This window comes from Coccinella septempunctata, chromosome X, assembly GCF_907165205.1.
Source record: "Coccinella septempunctata chromosome X, icCocSept1.1, whole genome shotgun sequence".
Lineage (NCBI taxonomy): Eukaryota > Metazoa > Arthropoda > Insecta > Coleoptera > Coccinellidae > Coccinella > Coccinella septempunctata.
In genome coordinates this window covers 5638103-5659214 of record NC_058198.1, presented here as the reverse complement: position 1 = coordinate 5659214, position 21112 = coordinate 5638103, and the positions used below count along the sequence as shown (strand labels likewise).

The window sequence follows — 21112 nt, the reverse complement described above, 5'->3', positions numbered from 1 at the left end:
ATTTTCCGTCCCATCGATTTTCCCAATAATGACCTGAAAATTGTGGTGTAGATTCTGCGGCCGCTTGCGGTTTTCTTCCGGTACACACAGAATTCCTAAAATTTCCCGAGGCGCGGAAGGATTCTGTAAACAAGGATCGCCCGTAGAGCAGAAGGTAAGCATCAACTTGTTTGAACTTTGGGTATCAATTTTGCCCTCGTGAAATCTAGTACGGATTTCCAAATGAGCATCGTGAAATTCTGTTTATGCTTTCCGCCATGCAAAAGGTCATCACGATATTGGAATTATTTCCCCCTTCAAATAATAATAAGTTTCGAAGTAGCTTATACATATAACAATTACAAAGATAAACCTATTTTTTATCAACAAACATCTTCATCAATGGCCCATACACCAAGAATTTTAAAGAGTTTAAAGTGAAATTTTGGAATACTGGCTATTTTCGATCAGACCGGAAGTTTAGCAAAGATGTATTTACTTCAAAGTGTAAGTCATAGCCCACGATTTCCATTGGTGAAATTTCAGTAATTTTAACTCCTTAATTCTGGAGGTATTCGCCTGTTACACACCTTTTAATAACTCTGTATGTACACACCAACATACCAAACACAAACACGCCCGCAAGCGCTACACACATGCGCGCATCAGACAAACACACACGAGTGTGCGCGGCTTTCTTGTGGAAAATATAAGCCGAATAAAATGTGACTGTTGAATCATTGTAGATGATAATATGGAATTCTTTCCATTTCAATAAAAAATAAAAGGCATTTTCCGCATTGTGGTCGAAACGAAGAGAAAAGGAAAGCGAATCCTGGCGCCCCATTGCGGGTAATTCGCGATGGATTAACGTTTAATCGAGGTCAATGTTGAACGAAACCTAGATGAATATTTGCAGAGCGGCCTCTCGCAACGACAAATATTAAACCGAAATTCCCAAACATCGGCATAGACATGAGAAAACAAAGCTTTATATAATCACTGAATTATTTAATTAACGTTGTTTAACATGTTAGTAAGCAATCATGTAATCGATACACCTGGAACACACGTACCTAATATTTCAGAGAGTGGCGTTCTAATGAGACGGCCAGATGAATTATTGAAGCTTTCCATCCGACGTGGAAAATTGGAGGTTCGTTTTATTCGCCTATTTTTACCCCTAGCAAACTGACAAGAACTTGAAGCTGGCAATATTCGCTGGAGTTCACTTGGTTCAAAATAAATCAGCAAGGTATCAAAATCGGTTGATGCGTTGTTCATTCAGAAGGCTTTCTTTCCTCATTTTTGCCTTTTAGACAAGAATTTATGCGCGATTGTTCGAAATAATAAACAGAGCGGTCTCCCATACAGGTACTGACCTAGTGAATCACCACTTGGTTCCCCAAAAAAATTATTTTCAAAAGTAAGAATGGGCAAGGTTCGTGAAAAATTTGAGCACTGTCTGGCGGATATTTTCTGAGATTTCGACAAAAACAGCGACCTGCTCCTGTATCGACGAATATCCATTTCCAAAAATGCGTATAAAATTTCATTTTTATCGCCGTGTCTGATGAATATTTCAGCCTGATAACTTTTCGAGTACGTTTCATAAAACAAGTTACCCTCAGTTTAATTACTTTTTAATCAATGGAATTTGAATTTCACCTCGCTCTATTCATATCTATATATTTAATTTGTCGGTGAACAACAGACAAGTTGACTTGCGGATTCATCACATGGTCACCCTTGTCGCTTTTGACGCTCACGTTATAAAACTTTCTATATTATCTCGAATATAATGGAAAATGAAATTCAGAAACAGAGAATACGGAAATAATGGAAATTTGCTCCAATTTGATTCTTTGTTTCCAATATAAATATTTTGGAATCGAGCAGGCGGAAACCTTCATAAAAAAAAACACATTCTTCGACACATATTGTGAAAAAGTGGAAACAAATATTTAATATTACGATAACACCGTCCACTGTCACCATGGACTCCGTTAGCTATGGACAAATAATCAATTTGTAATCCTTTGATTAACCGATCCGATATTTGTATTCAAAGAGGCAAACTTGAGGCACGAACTGCATAAATACATCCTCGGCTTGCTAAACAAAAATTCGATCCATTCCAGTCGGAGAAATGATGGAAGTTCGACTCTTTCAACGAACTTACAAGAGCAAATCAAGAATGGTTCTTGAGAAAAAAATTACTACCCTACACTGTATATGTCTCATTCATGCATTCACCATAAATTGTCATCTGCCTACATAAAATTTTTACTCTTGAAACTTTTTATGGGCTTCTCTCCCAATTTTTGAAACACAAGGAATCGAAAAAATTATCGTTTTCAAAATACGTTGATATTATATTATGTCAAGTACCATTTTTTGAAACAACGTTGCCTAATGAATGATTTGAAATAACGTTTCGGGGCCTGGATCAGACTTCATCATCAGGACTCTTATTCAGAATTTATTTCGAGAAAAATGCATGCTCCCCCCAAAATATCCTTCAAACTATGGATCAAAGCCGTTTGATGAAGTTTGGATACCAATATCCCGAAAATTATCGATGTATTATGATGGGAATATTTTAATTGGCAATTACCAGAGACAATACAATAATTTAATAAAACAAGAGCATATAAAGAATGAGGGTTACTTACCGATAGGATCAACATGCGATATGTGATCAACAAAATCTCTTTTTCCTAAATATACTGTTATCTGAAAAAAAAAAAGGAAAATAAATACATAAATATAAGATTGTGTCGTTCATATCAATATCTCAAGGAAGACCCTGCGAAATTTACCCAAAGATATAGAGACTGAGAAGAAGTTTATTATCAATAAATAATCGACAATCCTCAAATGTACCCTGTTATTCATAACATTCGAAATCTCGAAAACGATGAGATAATATGAAAATAAATATGAAAAATCAGTTCATTAATAGTTTTTTTTTCATTTACCCTTCAATTTAGAAGCTATAATGAACCTGGACGACAAAATTTTGTCGTATAGCAAGAATTAAAAAAAAATTCAATCCTGGTGATCTTCTGGAACGTCGACGCCCATTTTCGTCTGGCCACCCTGTATAACAAAAAATGAGAATAGACGGGCAGCATGTTCCATAATTTCCCCAGATAAATAAAACTCTATGGGGCCAATCGAATGGCAATAATTATCTCGAAATGACATAGATACATACATACGTTCATCGTACTGACAGAGCTGCACTTGAACGCTTAGAACAATTAGACACGTTTCATTTGGAACGTTTCAGTTCGATCATGTTTCACGCCAACACCTCCCAATGGCGGTAACTAACCAGCAATTAGTTCACATTGAAAGTGGTCAGCCAATTGCAATGATTCGATTGCAAAAATTATATGTTCGTTTCAAACCCACCCACCTTCAGGGAGAAATTCACAAAAATTGACTGAAAATGATGGGAATATTTGGGTTAACTTACCTTTCCGTTCGGAGAACTCTTCTTGAATACTCTGCAACAAAAAAAAAAGAGAATTCAGTCACCTTTGAAGAAATACCGTTTAGAAAAAGTATCTGGCAACAACTGGCATCAATTCACACCTACTTCTTTCTACGAATCGAAGTTTTAGGTTTGGTGCCCATCGGACACGATGATCACGTAGATAATCGTGACACAGTTGATGTCGCAGCTTTCATAGCTGGGGAACTAATGTGCTATCGGTGGTGGTTTACGGGTATCGCCCTAACAACCCCCATACGGTGGTAGAACTTGAACAATTAATGCCTAGACATCGATTTCGATCATGTACAAATTTGGGTATTGATTATGATATGTAGAATGAAATGCGGAGAATATTCTCAACACAAGTTGCCTACTGACATAATGAATGTACCAACTTGTGGCTGGCCTCCCAAACTAACTGTTGCTGGATAATTAAAGGAGTATACAGGGATGGAAAGTTTAGTGGAACATTCGAAACTGTGTAATATTTCTGAAATAATTCTCCATTCCATACGTGGGATTATCCGACTTCCTGCCTCTTAGGGGTTATTTTACAATGAAGGAAAAAAGTTTTGTTGTAAGCCCTGTTGTCTACAGATCACCAACTTTGGAAGTTGGGGTTGAAATAACTGTAGGCTGGTTTAAAATGTGGTCACATCAATTTATGACAAGAGGGCTGCTGTCAAATGATGTCGTAACTCATAACCAAAATTCTCTAATTGCTCAAATTTCTCAACCCTCAAATCTTTCTTCAACAGAATGTAACTTTTATATGAATTTATGTGAAGAGCCTGAATATGACTTATATTTCGTAATCGAACTAACTATTTCAGAAAGAAGGGTCAGGAAATACAAATTTCGAGTTCTTATATCAATTTTCTAATTTGAAAAATTGTTCTGATGCTAATTGGTTGATTTCTCTAAAGTTTCGTGATATCATTCCGGAATTTCGAAGAATGTCGAGAATAATGATGAACCAAAGTAAGATATATGCCAAATATGATTGCTTTGAATAGTTCCATTAAGGAGATATTCAACGAAAGTAAGTGACATAAAACAAAAAATTATACCACCCCACATCCGTTAAGATTAACCCCGCTTATCGTTGCACATTACCAACGGACGTTCAATCGAATAACATCGAACCCGCGTATTCATTGTCCACCACCTTCATTACCACTCGGTGGTATGTTTTCGATCTCATAACAACCCAAAAAAAAAAAACAACGCACCGACTGACCAACCCTGTTAATTTGATCGCCTTTGTGGCATAGCATTCGTTTCAATTAACCCCTTCTTTCACGTAGCGCGGAATACAGCATAAATTCGAAATTTTCATTTGATGCGAGACGATGTTCATTCAATCGGACGTGTCGTGAACAGGGACAGAATCGAGATGGGACAGCGAGAAGGGGGCAAAAAAGGAGAGCTTGCCGGTTGCGTAATATTTCATGAATTTTTCAAATGGGCTCTGATGGGGGTGAGAGCGAGTGATGTGTGACAGCAACCCCGTCTCTAAATAGGCAATTAACTCCAACCCTGTCGCAGTCGTGACATTTTTTCAGCCAGTCCGAATGTACTGTATCTGTCCGCTCATTTTTATGCCGGAAATGATCTCGACGATTAGGACTCCCTTTCAAACGGTACACGAAAAATTTGTTTTTATCACAATCTGATGTATCTGTTCTTTTGATATTTGGTTATGTTGGATAGATTAAACTTTTATTGAAAGAAAACACTTCCCTTGCGTCAGCAATACTGGCTCACGTAAGAAAAACGTCCATATAGGAAGCGAATGCACGAATTCTTGGGAAGAGAATGCACGAATTCTTTTTGAATTTTCCACTGAAAAAATGAAAATTTCCTCTAGCAAACAATCAATAATAGTGTAAAATTAAATGGAAGAATTTGGGTCCCATTCAGACTCACCCTGTGTATATGCATCCTCCAGTTCACTTGTAAGAGAAATGCGAATATTTCCGAATAATTCAGTCAATCGCATTTTCATTTTGAACCGTCCCGCAAGTTTTGTTGATTACGACGGGATATTGGTTTAGGCGAGGCGTGGAATTTTTTTAAGGTTATTCGATTATTCAAATGTCGAGGGAAATAAATTGATATTTTCCTTCGTTTAACGCCGAACGGAAGACGAAAAAACGACATCATCTACAAATCCACGCGAAGAGAATTTTCTTTCACTTGGCAGTTATCAAAACCCGAGTGGGGAAAGATTACGCCAACTTTTTTCATCAAATCTTTGAAAGAAATATATAACGAAGAAAATGGAAATCCTCATTGATATTATGGATCTTTCGAATCAAGGCACGAAATGTTTTAACCGTAGAATACGTGATACTGAAAATGACGACTTTTGAAAAATATTACTAATTGAATTTTAAAGAATCAGATTAGGCAAAACTATTGGATATAAGTATTATATCCACATGTCGCTGTGGATTACGTAAAGTTTATAATTAGGCGAAATTTTATTAGCTCATTTAATTGCAGAACAATCATGCAATTTCAACACTGACGAAAGTAGTCATTTCATAATTAAAAACGCAAATATTTAACACAATAGTTTATTATCCGATTCATTTTCTGTTAATGGCCTCTATTTTCTAATAACGGAAATAATTCGTGTTCGAGCATTTATCACGATATTAACGACATTAATATGGCAAATTTGACATATCTCCGAAGGTAAATCAAGACGAAACGGTCAATTGTTGATTGCGAAATGATAAAAAACTAGAGATAAACAATATTATTTTCCGTCTCCACTACAGATGTGATTTTTTCTGAATCCAAGAGTATGGCCGATATACTCAAACGTTTAGTATCATTTACGAAAAATAACAATATTGAAAAACAAACACTCACTCCAATCCACACTCGTACATCTCAATTTGGATGCTCTCAACATTTGCAACGATCCAAGAGAAGGAAGGCAGTTATATGTTTATTTAAAGTTTCAAGATGTGAATGGGACAAATAATGCAGACAATGTAAACAACTAACACAATGGATACCGTATAGAATGTATGAAAGAAGATAGTGAAAAGGGAACCAAAATAATGAGCTGAACCTTTACGATCTGAAAAATAAGATAAAATGAAAATACACTGTTTGTTATTTCAAGTTTCGCGATTTCGAATTCAGCAGTCTGAAAATGATCTATAAATACAATTATTCAGCTTTGTCATACGTTATAAAATCTCTGAGGAATTTTAAAAACAATATCCATGAGTTATGAACGAATTTTTCACCTTAAAATTGTGGCACATATCAGTCAAAAGCAGGGAGAAAAACATCGGAAAATTAGTCACCCCTCCAGGTATCGAATTACAATTATACCAAGTGACACAGAAAACAGATCACTGGTTATAAATGTATTACAACAATTTTTTGTATCGATCAAAATTTAAGAAAAATCCACCCATAGGAAAAAAGGGGAAAATGTGTTGAAACTCCAAATAAGGTGATCGATTTCCACTTCTCATGTACCTCATGTCGAAGTGGCTATAGAACCTGTGGAGTATGGAATAAACAGAGTAATCTTCTCCTCATAATGCCCCAGACTTGTTCTACGTGTGAAAGTTCAGGGGATCTAGAAGGCCAAGGCGACAAATCGGCTTGATCGTCTTCAGAACAAGCCAACGTAATTCTGGCTACATGTAGTCGTGCATTACCTTCTTGGGGGTGATTTTCAAAGGAGATCGTTATTCTCGAACGTCCTGTACTTCTAGCTCTTCCTGTGAGGACTTGATTCCACACCTGACAACAATATACTGCCCTATTTACAGTTGAGTAAAATAATTCTTTAATTTGCAAACAGATCCCAACTTTTGTCCATTTCAGCTGAAGCACGAATTTCCACCAAGAAAAATCAGTCTTCCTTTATTCCCAAAACATTCATTGAAATGCCTCCGCACGAGAATCAACGGTGAAAGATTTCAAGAGGGTATACCGTCTTTCTGCGTTCGAGAACACACCGAACAAACAGATTTATTATCGAAATTAAGGTTTTCACTGCAAAACGATGAGAAACTCGAAGAAGAACTCCATCCTCAGAAAGCAATTTAATCTGAAGCCATTAAATTGTCGCCTACCTTGGCGTCCAATTGATTCATGGATTAAGTAACAGCAAGAAAGTGGAAAAATTCAGTCGATATTCTCATTCCCATCCTCGGCTCCTGAATCATTACGGCTATGTGAAAAGGATGAAGGATTGGGGGACTTCGGTTTCGATTTCATCAACAGAAGGTACACACAAATGTAATTCTATAAGATTGATACCTCAGTTTTGAATAACAGTTTTTTGTTGCGCATCTCGTCGTGCTGAAACTGATAGTGTTTGCGAACGGGGAAAAAATAATGAATGGATACTGTAATGCTCGTCTTGGAAAAGAACAGAATATTCGCTTTTCGAGCGAACGACGAAAAGATTGGAATAAACTGCGTGAATAATAAAAATGGGACACTATTTTTTTTTACTTCATTATTGTTATCGAGTTTGATTGTTTATTCTGAGATGTCGTCATATCCAAAATTAGCCACCGAGGAAATTTCCAACAATAGAGATAGTGTTGTATTTAAATCGTAGCTTATCCAAAATTTATGAAAGGGAATGGATGTGGGAGGGTCAGGAAAGTTGCAGAAATGGAGCAGGCTGGTCATTATCAACTGGTGAGCTAACGAAGTTGGCCCAACGAATTGTAATCAAGTGAGGAACAGACCAATTATGAACGCTGCAAAGTCTGCTGAGTTCATAATTTCCACGCACTAAGAGAAACTTTTCCAAAAATTGTTTCGAAAAGGGCAATTCTGAGTTGATGATGGAGGATCAGGAGCGTCAGTTGAGGGGCGGACATCGCCATCGAAAGAGTTAGAAATGGTCCTTCTACTGGCATCGTAGCACGTAGCTCTTTGACGAGCAGTTCCAGTGGCAAAGTACCTTAAGTGTAAACGTGAAACACATTAGCTGATATTTAATGAATTGGCCACCCTGGACCATCCCATTTGACAAGCTGCTCATTATAACGGTCGATGTTCTACTCAGGAAATGTTGCCACTGGTGTCGAATTTTCGAGCAGCAGTAGAACTTCACATAGCACAAACCTTTGCTTTCTGTTAATAACTTTCTTTTACCAAAAATCCTTTTTGTCGAACAGCTCCCAGCAGCCCAAAATGAGAAGCGAACAAGCTGTCATTTCCAGTTCAGGGCAGCAATGTGAGTTTTCCATTTCTCATGAGGACAAATTGAAAAAAAAAAGGGAATAGGTGGAAGCAGGAATATTTCGAAGGGTTTGGAAATAATAACCTTTTGTGTGGAATTCGCAGCGTTCACGAAATCTAATTATGTAGTTTAATCAACAGCCTCCGAATCGAGCCCCCGACGCGGTTTCCGACGATGCGAGAATGATTCCTGAGAAAATCGCTCATCGTTTTAGTCAATCGCATCGAAACCACTTCGTCGAAGTGAACGTTCCGCTAGCAGGCACTTGACGTTGCGATAAAAGCGATATTGATCGGGGAAAAAAATAAGTCTTCCGCTGATTACATTGTGTCCAAAGCAGCAACGCCACTGGAACAGGCAGTGGCAGTGGTTTGCCATTGAAATCTGTATGCATCGGCGATATTTCGACGTCATTAACGTATCCTGTTTATTCATTGCTTCGCAAGAAAAGACGAAATCAAAGACCTCTCTCTCAGCGACAAGATACACATTGCGAATATCGTAAAAAACGATTTTTGACGCGCTCTGGTCATGAAATTAGGAGGAAATAGTCCTAAATTCTCGATAAGTTCACACGTTGGACTACAAAGGTATAAACTAAACCAATGAATTAAATCATTCTGAATATTTACTCATACAGCTGAAACACAAAAAATAAAATAAAGATTTCCGCTTGTATAGAAATTTCTCCAGCGTTTTAAGTCATACACCATATGTCAGAAGCCCGGAGAGGTAGGAAAATATAACCATAAACAACATAAAGAATACATGGATATCAAATTGCAGATAAACATGTTCAACAAACGATAATCACATGATGGATTTCAATAATAGAATGTTATTGATGACAGAGCCTGATATTTTGAACTGCTCGAAAACAATAGACTATAGTCGGCTGAATTTGTTACGAAAGAACTTGAAAAACCAAAAAACCCTCAAATCCCCCAATTTTCACCAACCCAACCACTAGGGGAAAGAATATCTTTCAAATGGGATGAAAGAATGGTATCAACTAGCTCAGAACTACGCCCAATCATAAAATATCAACTTTAATATTTCCATAGCCTACTTGAGAACGGATTCACATTGAAAATTCATCTCGGAAGGCTCTGTTTGCAATGAAAACAATGTCGATTCATTTCACAGTGGATACGAAAGGATCGTCAGTCAAGGTTCCATTTAAACCTCAACGTTCGAATTCCAAGAAGGATATGGGGAAAAATCCGTGATACTTGGGTTATATCAGGAATCGTTTACCAATTACATCATTCCCAACAGAACGCCATCGCCACTCAAAAATCATCTTTGGAACGTTCATTCCGATCTCGAAAATGTTGTTGACCATGGCGCTTGATATCCACATTTCCTTATGGCCGAGGAACGTGATTCTGTAGAACCGATAAATGCATCGAGTGGAATGTTTCCAAGATACGAAAAAAAAGCAATATGAGGAAATATATTTCTCAAGATGGAATGCGCCTTTTCAAAGGTTTGCCCAACGATTTCAGGCACCCGGAGAAATTTATTATCCGGTTCTTCGAAAATACCGAGAACCATAACGCTCAGTTCGTGAAAACGTTATCAAAAATATTGACATAAATGTTGGTTCTTCCTGAAGTCTTTTAGTCCTTTATTCATTCAAATTTGGGAATTGAATGAGCCAGAAATAAGTAATTTTCAATACTGATAACTTATGATGTTTTGAGAAGAGACAGCAGCGAAGCACAAGTAGCAATAAAATAGATATGAACTTATTTTCCCATAATCTAAACAGAAACTTATACTCAAGTATCAATCTCTCTCCTATCGAAAGTTTTCCCCCCTGGTGCGAGTATCAAGTTTCAATTTAATTACAGCACTTCCTTCCAATCAGGCCGTTGATCAAAGATGAGATGTCCCTGGAAGGTTTCAATAAAATCTCAATCGATATTTGAACGCTGAAGTGGTTGATCTCCAATGTGATATCAATTAGACTATGAAAACCCGGTAGAAAGGCAGCGTTGAATAAATTGAGATTGAAAATGTTCTCCTGGGATAGATTGACACGGAATCGCTGTTTCGGATATTCGACATCCGTCAGGCTGACACAAACGCAATATTGGAACGGAGGGAAAATCACGAGAAGGGACCATAAACCACAGGAACGACATTAGAAGACGGTTTTTTCTTGCTCAACGAAAGCAGCCATACGTTAACTAAATCCAGAGTCGAAATTTTACTGTTCCAACATTCGGATATACCATGAGGAGTTTTTGGCAGATCCCTTCAACCTGAACACCCTATATTCAGGGTGATTCATGAAGGGTGAATGTCTTTACTTTGTGAGTGGACTCCTAAGCCAAGAATAAGTCATGAACTGCAGAAGCAGAAACCCTATCAGAGTTGTTTCAGCTGTCTCCTGCAGCTTGCCATCCAGTTCTGGGATCTGATATGGTCCAAAAGGAGGTAATCTCATTGCTCTTGCAATGATGCTCTGTCACCAGGTGATTTGGAGTCTCATCCTCCTCCCCACAGTATCTGCAATCGTCAGTTCTGATTAGGTGCTTCCTGGGGCGACAATGCCAGTGAGGAATCCAGTAAGATGTAGCATACCCTTGCTAAGATCCAGATAATTCTCACATCTCGCAGTCTTGGAAGATTCCTCCAGAGTAATTATCTTTCAGGTTTTTCCTTCCCTTGAGAGATAGAATTCACTGACACTGAATTGAAACCAAAAAATATCCAAAGAAAAACACATGGTCGTTTCTGGGACATGGAAAGATTGAAATTAATTCGAATTAAAATGAGTTGGTGCTGGTATTGTTCCAATATATCTATCCGCTCAGAAGTGATGGTCAATATTTACGTAGTCGTTTTTGTACAATATTAGTGCCCAGAAATTTATTTTTCTTATGCAAGGTTAAGTCAGCTTGCATAGCATTACAATAATGGAAGCATAACATACACATTCCACAGTAAGTTTGGCGCATTTTTACAGAGTAATAACATGAGGATCCTATATTATATTCTGCTTTGTCGTGGTCCCACTATATTGATTCGGTTAATTAAATTACTTCGTCATATATGTGGGCTGTATCGATTGTTGTTATTTTTCTTGCGTTGATGTCCAACGCCTTGTGTCCACTTATAAAAAGTAGCCTTTACTCAAGAAAATGAGTGTATCTTAGGTTAATTGATATTTAAATGATAAATTTTCCTTCGTCTAGGTTTTTCTGAAACTTCGTCGAAATGTATTCATAAATGGTCAACTTAATGAAAATGACTGCATTTAGCGAAATTTTCTGAGAGAATTCTTTCGGGATAAGGTGTTATTTTCACCTCTTTTGTTGAATTATAGCATATCCAGTTGTCTAGTTCATTATCATTTCTTCAACTGAAATTTTCACGTCTCCGAACGTACAAAACTCTTGGTCCAGAAATCGAGGAATTTAGGCGAATGTTCCGCTGTAATCTGCTTTACAACTCTCACCGCAATTACTTCACTATCATTTTGCAATAGGTTGCCTTAATGACTAGTCGTTCCATTTTGTGACCGCATCCCATTCGGTCTGATATAACTCAATTCCAAATTCAACAGAGAATTATGGGACGCGGAGACCTGGAAGCGGCATAATATTCAAGGGGAGATTGTTCCATTTCATCTTTGACGTGCGAGAGGGGCATTGGCGAGGTGTAATTTTCTAGCTCATTCCGGACAGATCAACCACGGACGCTTTCCCCCAAACGGATCGTATGATGAACGGGAATTTTCATTTTGGCGGTCTTGTCAAGAAAACAAGTGCATAAAAAAATACACATAAAAACACAATAGCAAAAAAAATCTATTATTAAGGGATATTAAAAAATTCCACAACATTTTCAGCAAGCTGTCTGAATCGGAGAATTATGGACGTGCAGCTAAAAAAATTAGGAAAAAAGAAGTGAAAATTGTACCTACAAGGAAATAATTCCAAGAAAACTAAAAAATTATTGCTCATCTCGGGACAGATCTTGTTATTGATTATTTCACAATGATGCTTTTTCAAACTATTTAATTAGGTCAAAAATAAAGGTAAATTTTTTCGCAATAATGAAACAGGATGGAAAAGATTTTTCATATTTTTTTTTGCAAACAAGAAAAACAAAGGAATGCGAACAGCAGATGGGCGGATGATTTTCTATCAGTTCCGTTACATTATTAGAAATATTCCGGTTATATTGAACCAAAATTCATGCCCACCTATCACGCTAGCGGCGAAGGCCTTAATAATGAAAAAAAAAATTCAAATTTCTCGCGTTTCTCGGTATCTCATACCGAACTACCCCTCAATCTCCGAAATTCCACACAGCCTACATATAAAATATGTTTCTGTAGAACCGTAACGAACCAAAAAGTTCCCGTCTGCTCGAGAATATAATCCCCATTTCCCTTTCATTGCGGCGATATTGGGAAAGTCACAACGTAAAGCATTTGTAACTTCGGCGGGATGAAAAGCCCAAAATACCGGGACTTCTCGTTTGGCAATGCCGATTTTCGCCGCACTTCAATGTTGATTCTAAACAGCGGAATCAATCTGTTCAACATTTACCCACGCTTTCGCCCACAAGGACTTTAGATAATTCGTTTCCTTGCAACGCGATTCCAGGGATTTTTTCGCGATTGAAAAGGGCAAATATGACACGTGGTTCTGAAGCGACAAAATTTTTTTTTTTCATAACTATCCCTTATATTTTTCCAAAAATTATGTCTTGATTCTTATTCGTATTTCGGAATCTCAAAACTTTGGATTCGAAGATGTGTCATAATTGTTTTGCCCCTGCTATATGATAAAAATAATACTGATGGAAAGGGGGATGAGCTTGGGAAATATTGTGAAGCTTTGCTTTTTGTTCCAGGGAGAATTTCATTGGCGCAAACAGGACCATTGCCCTCGTCATGCGAAAAGAAACTCGGCTTAATCAACTTCATCGCTAATTGCTAGAGATCAGTTACACACTTTTTCCAGGCAAGTTCGCAAACGGTTGTTTTTCCCGAATTCAATCCAATTATATCCGGGAGCATCATTTCTCGATCGCGATAACAATAGCGGAAATATCCAAGACAACGGGCCCGAAATGTAATGAAAGTTTCCACGTAGACGAACATAGAAATCCATTTCAGCGGAGATGCTTTCACGTTTCTCAATTGAATAACCAACTAATAATTGGCTTTTAGAGGCTATGTCGTATACGTACACGAATTGTTGAGACGGCCTGATGAACCTAATTCGAGGAAATGCGGTCGAGATGCAAAAAAAAAACCTTTCACAAAACATGCATGTGGTGTGCGAGGGATGGTAGGTAGAGGTGGACGTTTTCCGGATAAAATAGTTGACCTTCATAAGGATTACGTTGCACTGCGACCTCAGGATCTATTGTGCCCTCCATCACAGCTGTTTTTGTCCCATCCAGTGTCTGGGATGGCTTCAAGAAGGTTAACTCCTATAGGTCCTTCAAGATTATGGTCCAAAGCTATTTTTGCGTTGCCTAGCAATGGGGAGACATTCTGTCACCAGGTGATCTGAAGTTTCACTCTCCTCCAAGCAGAATTTGCTAGACCCATTATCATTAGGTATTTCACGAGACGACAGGAAGGAACCCAGTAAGGGTCTATGGACCACATACCTCCTATATCTTGCAGTGTAAATGTTCTCAAGGACTTTTTGAAGTGTTCCAGTCTCGGAAGATTCCTCCAGTCCCCAGTACCTCTCTTTCTGTTTTTCTTTCCTCCAGAAAATTACTCTGGAGAAATCTTCCAAGACTGGATCGCTCCAGAAGGTTCTTTGGAAAATTTAACACTGCGAGATAAAAGAAGTATCTGGATCTCAGCAAGACCAGACACCTCCACACTTCAGTTAACTTCTATAGGTCCTTCAAGATTATCGTCTAAAGCTTTATTTGCGTTGCCTAGCAATGAGGAGACATTCTGTCAGCAGGTGATCTGTAGTTTCACTCTCCTCCCAGAGGAATCTGCTAGACCCTTTCCCATTAGGTACTTCCCGAGACGACAGGAAGGAACCCAGTAAGGGTCTAAGGACCAGATACCTCCTATATCTTGCAGTGTAAATGTTCTCAAGGACTTTTTGAAGTGTTCCAGTCTCGGAAGATTCCTCCAGTCCCCAGTACCTCTCTTTCGGTTTTTCTCTCCTCCAGAAAATTACTCTGGAGAAATCTTCCAAAACTGGATCACTCCAAAAGGTTCTTTGGAAAATTTAACACTGCGAGATAAAAGAAGTATCTGGATCTCAGCAAGACCAGACACCTCCACACTTCAGTTAACTTCTATAGGTCCTTCAAGATTATCGTCTAAAGCTTTATTTGCGTTGCCTAGCAATGGGGAGACATTCTGTCACCAGGTGATCTGAAGTTTCACTCTCCTCCAAGCAGAATTTGCTAGACCCATTATCATTAGGTATTTCACGAGACGACAGGAAGGAACCCAGTAAGGGTCTATGGACCACATACCTCCTATATCTTGCAGTGTAAATGTTCTCAAGGACTTTTTGAAGTGTTCCAGTCTCGGAAGATTCCTCCAGTCCCCAGTACCTCTCTTTCTGTTTTTCTTTCCTCCAGAAAATTACTCTGGAGAAATCTTCCAAGACTGGATCGCTCCAGAAGGTTCTTTGGAAAATTTAACACTGCGAGATAAAAGAAGTATCTGGATCTCAGCAAGACCAGACACCTCCACACTTCAGTTAACTTCTATAGGTCCTTCAAGATTATCGTCTAAAGCTTTATTTGCGTTGCCTAGCAATGAGGAGACATTCTGTCAGCAAGTGATCTGGAGTTTCACTCTCCTCCCAGCAGAATCTGCTAGACCCTTTCCCATTAGGTACTTCCCGAGACGACAGGAAGGAACCCAGTAAGGGTCTAAGGACCAGATACCTCCTATATCTTGCAGAGGAAAAGTTCTCAGGAACTCTTTGAAGTGTTCCAGTTTCGGAAGATTCCTCCAGTGCAGAGTAATTCTCTTTCGGCTTTTTTCTTCTCCAGAGTAATTCTCTTCCAAGACTGGAACACTCCAGAAGGTTCCTTTGGAACTATAACATTGCGAGATAAAGAAGTATCTGGATCTTATCGATATAATATGCTACACCCCCTCACTTAGGGGGGAAGGAGGATGAAACTCTAGGTCACACCTGGTACCTCGTCATTTCCAGCCAACGCAAGAAATGTTTACGACAAGTAACTTGCAGGAGCGAGGAGTCATTAGGACTCTGGAACTCGATGAAGACGATACAGCAGGGAAAACAGCTCTAATGGGGTGCACAATAGATCGAAGAGCAACGCAACTCCCCCTTAAATATAGAACCATGAAGAATTCACAAAGTTCTGTTACTTTTCGTGACTGGATAAACGAAATCGGAATCAATCATCTTTCACAATATTTATCCGGGTGTTCTCGCATATGTATTTTCGAATAACTGAGAGGAACGGTGAAAATATGGAAATTCCCGACTAACTGTTGGGGAAACATATCAAACATCAATCGCTCCCGGATGCGAAAAATTCAATATTCCAGGCCCCTCTGAGCCTCATTCAACACGAATTATTCGAAATATCAAATATTGTCACATCGTTCCTTTTTCAGTGATTATCCTGTAATATACAATATTGGAAAAAAGCCGTCATAAATGTTCAATCAAAACGTTGCTGAGCAAACTCGGATCCCATTCCGTTCGGCCCAAATTCGGATATTGGAATATAGCCTAAACTGAATAATAAAAAGATCAAATTCTCATCTGAAGATAAGCCTACGTTCTAGTTACTGGGATGTTATTCCAAATAGTTTCATATTTCATCACAGTTGTTAAGTGGAAAGAAATGATGTTATTCGATACTTCAAAAACGCTACAAATTTCGCAAATTGATATATTATTTATAGAATACCTTCTTCATTGTTTAAAGACCAGTCTGATGCTTTTCCCCGTTAAATTTACAAATCTTGGGAGGTTAGTATCTTGACAGTTCCATCCTGGAGGATTCTGTCACGTTTTTCAATCGTTTCATGAGGTTTTTCCCTCTTTGATTAGGGATAGTTTTGTTTTGATATCAAAAACACCCTCCATTTTCTGATCGTTAAATGGACTTTAATAGCCCACAGCCATTCGTCAATTCGCAAAATCATTTCGGCTTTGTCTACACTGATTATAGATTTTTTTGCGGATAACGAATTCAAAGTTATCAGCTTATTTATTCGAAGGCAGGGAGCAGCGTTTTTCGGATCACCCAGAGATGTTGTTTATTTAAATTCGACTAGGAAAATAAACATTTCACTATCGCTCAGAATTCGCAAATTCGATCTCCTACTCAACAGAACTAACCGAAAAAAAAACTAGCGTGGAAAAACATAATGTTGAATAAGCTAATTATATATCCAAACGGGGTTTTATAAAATGTAAAAACGTTAGTATTGACCTCAATTTTCCTTATTTTCATTTAGTTTCGTTGGGTAGCTTTTCCGCGTTGCTTGATCCATCAGATTGGACTTCAATCAGATTCACCGAACGGTCAGTAATTAAACGCCAAATATTGGAGGTAAATTCTACCGTGGAAATTTCAATCATTCAAAAATTAACGGTAGATATTTGAACGGACAGAACCTCCATCTAGAAAGTTATGGTCAAAAAGTAATCTAAGTTAATTTCATTGAATATATTCTTTCTCTCTGATCCAACAGTTAATTTGATGAATATGTATGAATGAATAATATAAAAATATTTCGTTGAATAAGGATGAACCTTCAAAATGTTTGATCCAACTCTTATTTTCGAAATTTTTTCTCGGTAGCAGCGTTGACTGGTTATAAATTTGAAAAGACAAAGAGAGCAAGAGCTCCTGACTTCACGTGGATGCTCTTCTTTCTTTTTTTTGTTTCGTTCGGGTAACAATAATGAATTACAACGAGGGGAAGGTCACTTTTTCCTCATTGAATAAATGAAAATTTAACGTCAGAGCCCACTCTACACGTAACTGATGTGCAGATCCCATCTGAATTCTCTCAAATTCAATTTCTGGTTTCGAACTCTTGGTCCAGCTAATGTACGGGTATTTTATTGTGTTGTGGTATTCGCACATCACTGCAACAGCTGCGTTGAATGTCAGATGGTCAAGGAATTAAGAGAGGTAATTCAATTCTGAATGATCGTTGTATTAATTGATAATTTCAGCGTGCAATTCAATGACGGCATACTACTCATGTGTCACTCCGATCTATATCGAAAAAGGTCGTTTCCTAATTCATTCTGGAATTGCCAACGTCAACGAAAATGTCAGTTATATTGACACCCTACCAGGCAAGCCAATTCGGATACTGTGCAATAAATTATTGAAAACGGAATTAAATGAAGATTAGCATACACTCTAATGGGCTGTGGTGTTTGTGCTTAGATCTGGTTAATTGATAGTCTGGGGGTTCTTACCTTGTCGCCTGTCGTTTACCACTACCGTCATCCATATCAGGGCTAGAAGGGGTCATTGTGGCACAGGCAGGGTCCAGCGGCAAGGGCCCTTTGTGCCCCTGAAAAAAAAAGTGGCATAAATAGGTGATCATGCCTGATTCCAAATAAGACTATGAATTTTTTCAAGTGGCATGAGAACTTTCATGGAGGAGCTCACACACAGTATTACAAATCGAGAAAAATAACCTTTTCTGTATTTACGCTTATAACCAAATTCCCACAGGGTGCATTTGAAGGTCAAGCTTTTTTCCAACAGAAGGTAGAACTGGTCAAAATGAAGCGTTTCACCAAAAATCACCTATACAAAACTTTCAAATCGACTAAGTTGAAAAAAAAATTGACAATGATTACTGAACTCGATCCTAATACGACTCTAGACCGTTTGTTAGCTGAATTATCGCAAAGCAGTGGGAAAAAACTTATCTCCCGATTCGACCATGTGGTTTCGTTTAGAATATTGGCTCGTTCGATATTAACGTGGTAATGAAAATGGAAACTTAGGATTGCCGAATTGTTCTCATTATTTTTTAGTAACTTACACGATTCTATGAAATGGCTCATTTCGATACCAACTGACAGAAGAGACTTAGAACACAAGTGTAAAAAATAGAATTATATCTCACCAATGAAATTATTCACGACTTTTTTCACAATGGGCATCACAATCTTCTTGTTCGAACATTCCAACAATCGTCGTAAAAATGTTATGAAATGGGGAAACATAGCACTTTTTCAACGTAACTAACATAAGCACTTTCAAGAAACTGCCTCGATTTTCAACATTCTCACCCTAAATTGCACGATACAACAATTATTATTCTCTCAAGTGACCTGATGCCTTCAATCCGATGAACTTGGTACTGAACCATTCATTGTCCGGCCATATGTTTATGTTTTGTTTCGTTTGTGCGATGCCAGAGTCACCTTCCACAGTCCCGTACTTGAAATTCAATGAAATTTAATCGAATTTCTAGGGGTTGTATCGCAGCCATCTTGAATATTTTATATAGACAATTTTTGGTTACACGACTTACTTCGATGAGTTCTACCTTCTGTCAAAAAAAACCTCACCTTTGAAAACATCCTGTATGCAGGATATTTTACAGGATGAGAACTCATCAAAATAAATCATTTCGCTAGAAACCACAAAATAATGATGAAATTACGGTCAACCTTTTCATTCCAATGCGATTTTTGGTGGAAATGTTTATTTTGACCAGTTCTGATAACAAAAACACTCACCTTTAAAAACACCCTGTAGAGTTAGAGCAAACCGAAATCGGTTCAGAAATAACTTATGCTTATTTCAGAATCTAATATTTCACATCAATTCACTGTAAAAACATCTTTGGTCTCGACGTTCAATTCCAAATTGTGGAGTGTGTGGACGAATGACCAAAGGATGTTCTTGAAATTCGTTCGAAAGGAGTTGTTAGCAAATGCGTATATTGGGAGCGACATATGGAGTATTTTTAGAGCGATTCTTATTTGCAGGGATTACCTATTGCAGATAAAATGTGGAAGTAAATATTGAATGGTGCGATAAGAAATTCTGTGTGTGTGTGTGTGCGATGTGATCGGTGGAAAGGCTTTCATCAATTCGTCAAATAGACGAATTCAGTGAGGAATTGTGGGGATTAGACGAATTTTCGGATTTCCCAGAGGTGCGGGGAAATTCTTTCGCCATGAACCTGCCACTCTATTTTTCCCACGTTACACTGTGTGCCATTTTATCTGGTGAAATAAATTTTTTGTTCTTACTGACGTAGGTACAAGTCAATTTATGGAACTGCCTGTTTATAGAAAATGGTTAGTCATCGAAGCAGTGGTATTATGGTGACAAAGTAGTGTCATCGTCTGGATATGCGTAAAATTCATTAACATATCTGATGACGTTGAAAACAAGAAGCTATTCGCTCTTCCCAGGAGCACGCAATATTTCAAATTGATTTCGTTTGTAGGTGCACATTCAATTAGGCAAGAATTACCCTTCAATAACCTACTCCCGTAACTGAATCCATTCCCCCCATTCGATTGGTAACGAATTTTTCGAGTAATGAGCCGTATTTCATCTGACATCATTTTTGCGAGTCACGTACCTCTTAATTGGGCCCTTTGAGCGACACGATCGGCCCATTTGAATTCGAAAGAACGAACGCGGACTATTGCGGGGGTGGGAAATCGGGGGGTGGGTGGGTGTTGATGTGAGGGATCGATTTTGTCGAGGGTGTTTTTCCCTGTGTACAGAACGTCAGAACGGAATGAAACACCCAAACATCATGGATATGACCATTCTGTTTGCTCTATTGAAAAGGTGATTGATTTCGATTTTTGATTCACACTGCTCAACAATTGATTAGGGGTCATTACCTTCCATCAATTTATTTCAGGAATATCGGCGTCAAGATGTTTATTTTGATCAGATACTTTTTTTCTGGAAGGAATGAAGGATGGAAGAGTTCCATAGAAGAAAATTTTCAATGGAAAATATTAGAAATTTGTATAACAGAGAAGAAAAATTGAATGGAGAGAAAATTGAAAGTCTCAGTGAAGCTAATCTTGGTTGTTCCAAATAGATCGTCTCAAGCATTCTACCCTTCGAGGCATAGTTTTGATGAGACAATTCATGCAATTCTGAGATGAAAACTAATCCTAGTGACAGTTTCTAGTTGAAGAATCTTCAATGCTAATGCCTCAGTTATCGATCTATGAAATTCATTTTCGAAATGTTCTGGAACCATCGTCGAAAAAACACTTCCCAAGCTTCATCAAATATTTCGTCTCCCACTCCACATACACGTATAAGATGATTTCGACGAAGTTTGAGTCAACAAATCCGTGAAGCACAAAGTTTCAGCCCCTGAGCTTAAAATTTCAGCAGAGCTTTCATCTCCATATAAACAGTGTTGC

At 38.0% G+C, this 21112-nt stretch overlaps 1 protein-coding gene across 4 annotated transcripts in view; it reads right to left on the bottom strand.

Moving 5' to 3' along the window:
* The window catches only part of LOC123321323 (beta-arrestin-1), a 40513-nt gene that overhangs the window by 10425 nt on the left and 8976 nt on the right, over positions 1 to 21112 (bottom strand). For 2 of the 4 annotated variants that reach the window (XM_044908790.1, XM_044908791.1), the window contains 3 exons: positions 18164 to 18261; positions 3464 to 3494; positions 2655 to 2715 (listed from right to left, as the gene is read on the bottom strand). In XM_044908790.1, the coding sequence (XP_044764725.1) occupies positions 2655 to 2715; positions 3464 to 3494; positions 18164 to 18261 (190 nt within the window). Of the gene's footprint in view, positions 1 to 2654; positions 2716 to 3463; positions 3495 to 6367; positions 6479 to 18163; positions 18262 to 19444; positions 19558 to 21112 lie in introns of those variants that run through there. The other 2 variants (XM_044908792.1, XM_044908793.1) reach the window with 2 other exon arrangements.